This window comes from Zingiber officinale, chromosome 8A (genome assembly GCF_018446385.1).
Source record: "Zingiber officinale cultivar Zhangliang chromosome 8A, Zo_v1.1, whole genome shotgun sequence".
NCBI lineage: Eukaryota > Viridiplantae > Streptophyta > Magnoliopsida > Zingiberales > Zingiberaceae > Zingiber > Zingiber officinale.
This window is the reverse complement of record NC_056000.1, coordinates 3,177,686-3,188,392: the sequence shown is the minus strand read 5'-3', so window position 1 is coordinate 3,188,392 and position 10,707 is coordinate 3,177,686. Positions and strand designations below refer to the sequence as shown.

The following is a 10,707-nucleotide window of genomic DNA, read 5'->3' as shown; positions in this document are numbered from 1 at the left end:
CTCTTTTTATTGCATGCGACCCGCCTCTCATCCCCAACTCGATCCCTTGAGCAACTCTATTACATTACTTTTCCTCTCCTGATCCCGATTCTTCCTCTCCAATTAGGTCAGCCTGTGGCTCCTCCGCCTCCTCTCTTTGCGAACCCATTTTTTCTCCCTATGTGCATCCAGTAGTCAACAATGGGAACTCTCTGTCATATCCATTTTCTTACTAAAGTTTTGCTTCCCTACACTAAAAGTCCTCGGTTTTTTGGCTTCAGACTTGTAGCCATGATTTGTGGATGATGTAAATAGAGATGGGAAGGGAAAAGACACAAAATCAAGCAAAAATGAGAGTTGAACCAAAATGGAAAGTTGTGTCCAAAACGAACAAAGCATCATATTAATGAAAGCTACCATCAAACTATATAGTTGAAACTTTACATATTAAGATGATGTTGGAGCTAGTAAGCCATACCAAGTATATACGTACGTACAGGGATTAAAAAAAATGATAAATTAGATAACACCGGACCTAGGGTGACTAGTCTAGTCCTTTAGAAATTTTTCACTGACCATCTGAATAAATCGAGAAAGTATAAATGGAAGCTCATCCTAACCGTCAATATTCTCAGGTTCACTATTTATTAAGAAGAAAATGATACAAGGATCTAAGGAAGCATATGAGATGATCCAAACCCATCGAATTATATCATGATTAGAAATCATTCATTATTAAAGGTTTATCAATGCTAAATAAATATATCAATGAAGTTAAAGTCACTAAAAAGAAATTTTAATAAGAAGATGCATGAAAATGAGAAATTCAAATCTGTTTTCGTGAAAAAAAAAACTTAAAGTAAATGAGAATAAATAAATTAGAAATAAACACATATCTATACCTGATAATCTATACCAAGTATGTAAGTACCATATAGGGATCTAAAAAAAATCTTATTAAGACTGTACGGTGATTAAGATATGAGATGTTGTTATATGAGATTTTAGGATTAAAACTCGGCTCGATGTGTTTGAGCATACCTTTCCTCATACTTTAGCCACCTACACAAATAGCTAGTAGTCATCCATAATTTACCTCCTTCATGTTGACCTAGAGATAGATTGACGGGGGCGCTGGAACGAACGAACCACCTTTTGTCACGTATAGGGATCTAAAAAACTTAAAGCTACCATCGAACTATATATAGTTGAAATTTTACATATCAAGATGGTTGGATGTTGGAGCTAGTAATCTATACAAAGTACATACTTACGATATAGGGATCTAAAAAAAATAATGAATCAGGTAACACCGAATCTAAGGTGACCAGCCTAACATCACAGAAGTTTCCCACTGGACATTTGGGTAAATCGGTGGTAAAAAAAAGATGACTACGCTTGCCCCAGTGCCCCCCGTCAACCCGTCACAAGACCAACACGAAAGAGATAAATCACTGATGTCTACTAGCCTTTGGAATAGTGAATAACACATGAGGGAGATATTTACCTCAACTATACCAAGATTCGAACCCCAAATTTCATGGTGGCAATACCTCATGCGTTAGCCACTAAATCATCATGAGAAAACATATATCTTCCAAAAATAAAACCCATCACGACAATAGTCAGCCATGAGGCAAAGCAAGTGCGAGGGGACTTAAAGCCACTTGGGTAAATTGAAAAAGTGTACATAAAAATCTATCCTAACTGTTAGCATTCTCAGATTAAGGAGAAAATGATACATGGATCTAAGGAAGCATATGAGGAAGCATATGAGATAATCCAAACTCATTGATTTCTATCATGATTAAAAATCATTCATTATTAAAGGTTTATCAATGCTAAATAGATATATCATCGAAGCTAAACTCATTAAAAAAAATTATTAAGAACATACATGAAAAATGAGAAATTCGATTCTCTTTTTAATGCCTAATAAAACAAACTTAAAGTAAATGAGAATAAATAAATTTAATAAACAATGAGAAATTCAAATCTCTTTTTGAATGCCCAATAAAACAAACTTAAAGTAAATGAGAATAAATAAAATAGAAATAAACAATGAGAAATTTAAATCTCTTTTAATGCCCAAAAAACAAACTTAAAGTAAATGAGAATAAATAAATTACAAATAAACAGATATCTAAATGTGATAATCCCTTAATAACTGTTAAATAAATTATTCCCTTTAATAGAGCATATATTATATTAACAGCTTTTGGCAAGCATTAAATTAATTTATTTTTTTGTCAAATTTATGTATTTTTTAATTTTTTTTATTTCAAATTTTGTCAATTGTAAAAAAAGCTACCATATTCACAAGAAATGACTTGTTTTATAAAATCCTAAAAAAATATATCTTTGGAATATAGTGCATGGTTTAGTCATGTTATATATATATATATATATATAAATATATATATATATATATATATATATATATATATATATATATATATATATATATATATATATATTTTTTTTTTCAATGTGCTAATAAGTATTACATGGAAGTCTGTATTTTGAAAAAAGAATGCACATAAATTAAGGGTGTATTTAATATTAGACTTTTAATTATTTTAAATTAAAAAGTTATATGGTATTCAAATTTTACTTTTTTAAACTCTATGAAAATATTTTGATACCCAACGTTTCAATAGATTTTTATGATTTCTTTTAGAATTTCATGATACAAATTTTAACCAATAAGAACTCTCCAAATTTTAATAAAAAGTTTTCTCCTCAACTTTGAAATTTCTATAGACTTCAAATCGCCTTAATTTTTTACGAATAAATTCTTTCTCTTCCTGTTCCTCGATTTTAATTATTTCTTTGATCTTAAAGACTCAGTCCTTGTTCAACCTCTCGACGGGCTGCATCAACATCTCAGCATGCATTTCATGCGAAGCTGAGAGTCCTCTGAAGAATTTTGTCGAGTGCTCTCGCCATGGTTCATCGAAACGGAAGTGGAACGGCCGGAACGCACGTTCCGGCACCGAAACTTCTCACGTCATTTCAAAGTTCCGATAAATGACGTGACTTGCTTTGAAACATCGTTCTCCGATGTTATAACGACAAAAGAACGGATCGGAACAGCAGGAACGGAACGACAACCGCTTGCAGTCTTTTCTCCGACGGTGGTAAGCTGCCAGTGGAGATTTTTCTCCGGATGCTTGTGATGGGAAAGAATGAGGAATGTCATTCGGTGAAGCCTGCAGTGCGTCAGAAAGGAGGAAAACAAATAGAAAAATTATTTAAGGTGGTCGGTGATGCTTCCGTCGGCTACTCACGAGCAGGTCGAAGTCGATTTGGATGGCGGCGCTGTGCGTACAGGGAAGAGAAGCTTGAGACATTATGTTTAAATATAATATATATATTAATAAATCAAGTTAATTCTCAACTTAATTAATAGATAATAAAGTCTAATGAAATTAGACCCTAAAAATATTCTATAAAATTTATTTAAATTTTAAAAATTCATAAAAAATTATATATTTATGTTGATTTATTTTAATAATATTATTACTAATCAAATTAATAATATTATTATTAATTTTTATTACTAATCAAATTTATCAGTTCATGAAGATATAATTGTAAATCGAATGTGGAGTGATATTTATCATATTGACAACTATAAAAGTCATTAAAATCTATCAATCTCATAACCCTCTGTTTGGATAGAGTGAGAGAAAGTTCATTAACGGAAGGGGAAGGGAGGAGAAGGAAGGAGAAGTGAGAGGAAGTAAAATATTTAACTTCTCCTTGTTTGGGAGGGAGGGAAGGTTCATTAACCTAACATGCATGTGTTATTTTGTTTGGGAGGAAAGGAAAGTGAATGAAGGTTAAATAGATAAAGTTACAAAAATACCCTTACTTTTTAAATTAGAAATTTTCATAATATTAATATTTATTTTATAAATATAAATTAGATATTTTTAATAATAAATATTATCATTTAAATTAGCTATTTTTTTAATAAAAAATTAAATTTTTATACTATTCATAACAAAACAATGAATTATCGATAATTAAGTAATTAAATGAAAAATAATGAAAATAATGATTTTATAAACCTTAAATAAAAAAATTTGAAAAATAACGTTGATAACGAGAATTTCTATTCTTTAAAAACTTATTAAATTTTTATGGGAAATTAAAAAATAGTAGATATCATCTTAAATTTTGATGACAAAAATGATTTATTCCTTAATTCAGTTAGAAGATGTGTCGGATCCCCTCGTCTAATAATCTGGCAGCAAGCAAGTTGTGAAGAAGGCGAGGAAATTGAAGTCCAGCGATATAGGTAGCAAAATTATAAATTTGAATATTTCTTAAACTATTAAGAATAGAGAAAAAATTGAAATAAAAAATCTTTTGTTTTCTCTTCCCCTTCCTTACACCTCAATTCGGGATGTAAGAAAATCTTTCTTTCCATGGGTAACAAAGGTTAAAGCTTACCCTTTCTTACTTTTCCTTCCCTTTCCTCACTCCTTCCCAAACAAGATTCAAAGTTTCTCTTTCCTTTATTTCTTCTTCCCTCACCTCCTCCCAAATAGACTATAAAAGTCTATCATTAAACAAGAAATCAATAAAAGTCGGTCAATGGAGTATAATGATAAAAAAATCTACCATATTCACAAGAAATGACTTGTTTTACAAAATCCAAAAAAATATATCTTTGGCAATAAGATTTAGTCATGTTATATGATATGTGTATATTCAATGTGCTAATAAGTATTACATGGAAGTCTTGAATCTTGAGCAAAAATGCAGAAAAACTAAACTTAGCCAAAAAAAAAAAAAAAAAAAAAGGCTATTACCTGCAAAAACAAAAACAAAAAATAAAAAATTCCTCCTTGTGCTTACAGAACCTCTCTATCATACTGAACATCTCTTATATACATAAAAATTTTAAATATAAAATTATAAATATAAATATGGTTTATATGGATTAATAAAATTTATTAAAAAATTTTAATTTAAAATATAAAAATATAAATTAATTAATAATAGTTATTAGAATTTTTAAATTTTAAATATAATATTATTGGAACATAAATAAATTAATAAAATTTATTAGGATTTTTTTAAAAAAATATATAAAATTAGGAATATAAATATGATTTATATGGATTAATAAGATAATTTTCTAGAAAGGAAGATTCTAATTCGTGAGTTTAGATCATCATATCCTTCATTTTTTTTATTCCTTTCATAATTTGTACATCTTATCGCTGTCAAATTTAGTTGTGATCTCTCTTGGATTCACTTATCTTCCTACCTAGATTGTAGTTTGGGTCGAGGTAGACGACCAGAGATAGGCAGACTGTATGGCACCGAGCAGGAGGGCGGCCCGTCTACTATGGAAGGTCTCCAGCTACCTGTTTCAACCCAAACTATAATATAGATGAGAAAATAAATTATCGTAGTTAATTTTAACCCGATTATAATTATGATCCCACATGCAAATTAAAGAAGGAATCAGGGATTACATATCAAAGAATCTGAACCCTAATTCTTACCTTGATTAATTCCTCTCAAATTTTTCAACGTCTCTTCCACTTAATATTATATCACTTAATATTATATCCTAAAGAGACCTGTTTTCCCCCTCCCTTGACACCCTCACCTCCCGGTCCCACCCATTTTTTTTGACTTTTATACCTCTTATTCAGCGTCTATGTTTTTTTTTACAATTTTTTATTTCTTTTTAATCAGTTTTTTTATCAAAATTTTTTTTAACGGTTTTATTTTTTAATCAGTTCTTTTTATCATTTTTTTTTATCAATTTTATTCTTTTTAAATAATTTTTTATTATATATTTATCATGATAAATAATATTTATTTAATATTAAAAAAATAGTATAATTTTTTAATATTTTATTTATTTTTTAATTATATATTTTCACATTCCACACACTCTCTTCCAGCTCCATCATATTATTTATCTTTATACTATTTTTTTATTCTATTTTTTTATTTTTTATTAAGTATTTTCTCAGCAATAATATCATATGTGTAATCTGAGATCGGATTCTATGTTCCTAATTTTCTCTGTCCCCGTGTTCCACTCGTCGCCTCAGTCCACTATCGGCAACCTCTGACCGTTGTCCCGACCATAACTATACCCTAGGGGGAAGGTGAACCCAGGAGGATCGCCATTGACACGATCGACATCGGTATTCGACCGAATCTGAGCAGGGACACAGATCGACGGTGAAGGAAAGTCTGCTCAGATCCGGCCATATTTTGACGCTGATCGCGTCGATGCGACCTCACTACATTCACCTTCCCCCTATGATATAATTTTAATTGAGGCGGCAACCGAGGGCCTCCGGCGGTGCCACCGACGATGGGCTGAGGCGACGAGTGGGAACAAGAGTAGGTGATATTGGAATAGAGGATTGATCTCTTTTAATCTTTTATTTTTTTTTAAATAGTAGATTTTAGGGGTTATTATTTATAAAAAAAAATTAAAAGTAAACTATGGATAAAAAATAAAAAAATTTGATGAAAAAATAATAAACAAAATTTATTAAAAAAATAAAATTAAAGAAGTAAATACAACTGAAAAAAAAATTTAAAGAAGTAAATAAAATTAGAAAAAAAAATAATTTGTTATTTAAAGAAGGAGGGATGAAAAAGTCATTTAATAGAAAAGAGAGAGGGGGTGGACTGTCAGAGAGGAGTGGAAAAAACAATTTACTATCCTAAAATTTACACATCCTAAATGGTAATTAGTACAACGATTCAATTTTAATATTAAGATAAAAAGATTATGACGAAATGATATAACATTTTTTTAATCTCAATTAAAATATGGACTTCTTTTAAATGAATTTGAAAATAAAAAACAATCTTCTGTTTTTTTTTAAAAAAAATACATTATAGTTAAATTTGGAATTATAAAAAATTAAAAGGAAAATCTGATGAAGATTTTCGCGTGATTGGCGGATGAAAAGTAGCGCTGGATTTGTATTTGTAAGTAGTAAGTAGGATCCACCGCCGTCGCTTTTCTTTCCCCTTTTCCACGTCTCTTCATCGCTTTGAGATCAACCTTCCCCAACATCTCTCCTCGACGCTCCAGCCATCTCTCTGTTAGTGTCATTTTCCTTTTTTCTTTTCACAGTTTCGGTTGTTCTGAAAGATATGGCGTCGCTTTGCATGATTTTATCGATTCTCATGTGCTCATCTACTACCTTTTGCTCGTGGATCATTTGTCAACCGCGATGTTATCTCTGTCAATGTCATGCGCATCCGGAAGAGTTTGGTCCCTCATCCGTTTACCCATTTTCCAGCCGATGTTAGTTTCTTGCAATTTCTTTGCATCAAAGTCTCGAATAGATCAGGTTTGTAACATCTTTTTGAGTGTTTTATAGATTTATTATATATTTCTTTTACATCAGATGATAATTTATTTTGTGTTTGTATAGTTGGATCAAAGTGCAGTTAATATGTAGTGTAAATATATTTCATGTTTTGTTTAGCTAATTGATATTAAATAATTATACATTTTTTATTTGTTTAATTCATAATGATTATATTTAGTCAATTGAAAAATATTTTTATTTATTAGTGTTTTGGTTATTAAAATGTTATAACTTATACAATTCTATTAAATACAGAAATAGTTTGGAGTGTAATAATTTTTTGATACTTTTTATTGTCAACATTCTTTGAAGGAATTATATACTTAATATATTTATGTATGGTTTCATTTTCTAAATCAATCAGTTTGTTCACTTGAATCAACTACTTAATAGTCCTACCATGTTAAAAGGTGCTTTAAATTTACTATTCTCTATCTGTATTAACATACATGAATTTTGTCCTCTTAATTGTTTTTGGGTATATTTTTATTTCATTTAACATTTAATTGCATCCCCACATGACTTCATCAATATCATCACATACTACAACCACTAAAATTGATATGCGGCATCCATTTTTTCTCTTGAATGCCACTTGTTTATTATCTATTATCATTGCTACTAACTAGGCTATTTAATGTATCAATATTATTGCCACTATTATCAAAATTTTCTTATATATATATATATATATATATATATAATATATATAGTCTCACCTTAAATCAGAGAGTACCTTAAGTTGGAGAATATATTTGGATGTTGTGTTGAATATATCTACATGTAAATTGTTTCTATTCTAGTTATAATTACTTTTTGATATAATTTTCATAGTTGCTATTTATTTTTCCATCCTAATTATTGAATTCTACAAATAATAATTTCTTTACTAAATAATCCCTTCATAGCAATTAAATTTCTTTTAGTGAATTATGTCAATTTAGTTGAATGCATGTAACCATTTATCCCTAGTCCAATGTTGACATTAGAATTTATTTTTGGAGAGATGTAATTAAAAATGCAAGTGTGATTTGTAGTTTGAACCTCAAATCCAAGCTTGTATTTGAGCTTTGAAATTTTAGATGTCTAACTTTGACGTGATAGCGACTTGCATCATTTGTTGATTTTTTTTCTATTATTTTAGAAAATAGAATAACATTTTATCAAGTAATAAATAATTCATTGAAAAATGCAAATTAGGTCCTGCATGTCTCAAGTATTTGATTAGAAAATGGATCTTTTATCCCTTTATTATAGGTAGGTGGTATAACAGGTGTTTTTATCTTTATTGTCTAGTTTAACTTGAAAATTAGATTTAACTCTTTAACCTTGTTGATCCTATCCGAATGTTGAGTCGACAGACGCTGGACACGTAGCGTTCTCCTATATCTCCGACCAGCTGCACAAATCTCCGGCGAACCTGTAAGGAAGTCGAGCCGGGAAGGGGCTCCCGGCGACGACCCTCCGACGCTCAAGTCAGACAAGAGAAAAAATGGTGAAGTGGCTCCAAGATGATAGATTACGTACCTCCGGTGAAGTTTATGGGCTCTTATATAGAGCTCTAGGGAGGCTTGTGCACACCTGTCGAGACGTACACGTGTCCTTTACCATACCTCAGTATGGGCTTACCAGAGGAGCATGTCTGACACCATACTGCTACAGTCCGAGCACCTCTCTGATGGAACAGCAGAATCTTCCGTCGTATTATTCTGCGTATGGCTTGGTCGTCGAACATGCCTGTTGTCAAAAGATGTTCCCCAATGTCCTCTTGTCCTTGTCTCCTTTTTCCCGAGCCGAGCGTCCAGCCGCTCGGCAGGCATCGGTCCGACCGGGCGTGGGTATCGGTCCGACCGGGAAGATTTCACTCCATCGCGTGCCCGGCTGAGACTGTTCCTTCACAGCATTGCTGCTTTACACCTCAGCCGAGCGGGCTACCCGCTCGGCCCGGCGACCCTGTTCACCATGAGCGTTGGAAACCCGACTCCCCGTCGGGTTGTCTTTGATTCCGCCCGGACCCGTTCGGCCGATCGACCCAACCCTTCTCCGATCGGATGGACCTCATGCTGACCCTTTTGACTTCTGACACGTAGGCTCCCCACAAAGGGAGTCCTCCGTCCTCACTACCGGATCACTTGTATTTGTCCTTCATTATTTAGATTCAAAGATTTCTCCTTTACAATGATATTGTTATTCGTCATGTAATTTTCTATTAGAATTTGATGAATATTTTTAAATATTAAAATAGTGAATCAATGTATAATTAGTGTAAGCTTAATCCTATTTCTATTACATAACTGACAATATTAAAAAATTTATTTATTTTACTAGTTTGTTAGAATATTAATTATCAAATATGTATCAATTATATTTTGTTATTAATACTTTTATGATATTTCAAGAAGTTATTTAAAATGTCTTTCATTTATGGATGATTTATTTATTTATTTATTTATTTCCGTTCAAATTCTTTTACCATGTTATTATTAATTTCACTTATAAGATTATTCTCTGATTTTGTGACAAACTTCATTTTCTGCAGCTAGAGATTTCAAAGATTAAAGAACTGGAGCGAGAGGAACTGGAGCGAGAGATTGAAGAGTTTAGAGAACTGGAGCGAGAGATTGAAGAGTTTAAAGAAAAAATTGACTATCCCAAAGTTAAACACTTCCACAATGTTCAAAACTTTCCTAAATATGAGTACTTTCCACCCCCCTTTCCTAATGTATACTTCCCATGCTACTTAACCGAAGTTGAATACTTTCCCACAGCTAAACCCAAAGTTGAAGTTGGCTTTCCCCTCCTATCAAATTTGGAAAATGGATGTACTAGTCAACTTGAAAAAGTGGAAGACCAACCAGTTTGATTTGCTGGACAGAAGATCCGAACTGAAGATGAACTGAGTATTAGATTTGATCGAGAAATGTGATTTTGTTTTGTACTGCTTTAATAACTTATGGCGGCCGTAGATAAGTAATTTGTAATGGTACAGTTTGAGTAGGGTATTGAGAATTGTTTTCTTATTACTTTGATTTGTTTGGAAATTTTAATTTACATGCTGTTCATAATTAGGGTTTAAAATATTTCTTGATTTGATAGAATTATGTACACTTGAAAGCTATCATTTGCTCTTAGTAAAAACGATGGCTAATGGAAATGGGTCGATTGAGCACTTTTCTATTTACTTGAGAATTAAGAAACAGTGTTCGAATGTGTCATCTTATTCCACACGAGGATAGGAAAAATAATAAAATGGGATGGATAGAACATTACGGAAAATCTGATTATGATTTGAAACCAACGGTCAATTCACGGTTTGAAATCTTAATAGGTCAATTCAGGTTTGGAATTTCAGATC

The 10,707-nt window shown here is 31.4% G+C and overlaps 1 protein-coding gene across 1 annotated transcript; it reads left to right on the top strand.

Annotated features, from left to right (window-relative positions):
- Positions 1-7,022: 7,022 nt before the first annotated feature.
- On the top strand, positions 7,023-10,353 carry LOC122012188. Its single transcript, XM_042568640.1, has 2 exons — positions 7,023-7,331; positions 9,892-10,353. Exons 1-2 carry the CDS (start codon positions 7,212-7,214, stop codon positions 10,213-10,215), a joined length of 444 nt encoding a protein of 147 aa, XP_042424574.1. The 5' UTR covers positions 7,023-7,211; the 3' UTR covers positions 10,216-10,353.
- The last annotated feature ends 354 nt before the right edge of the window (positions 10,354-10,707 follow it).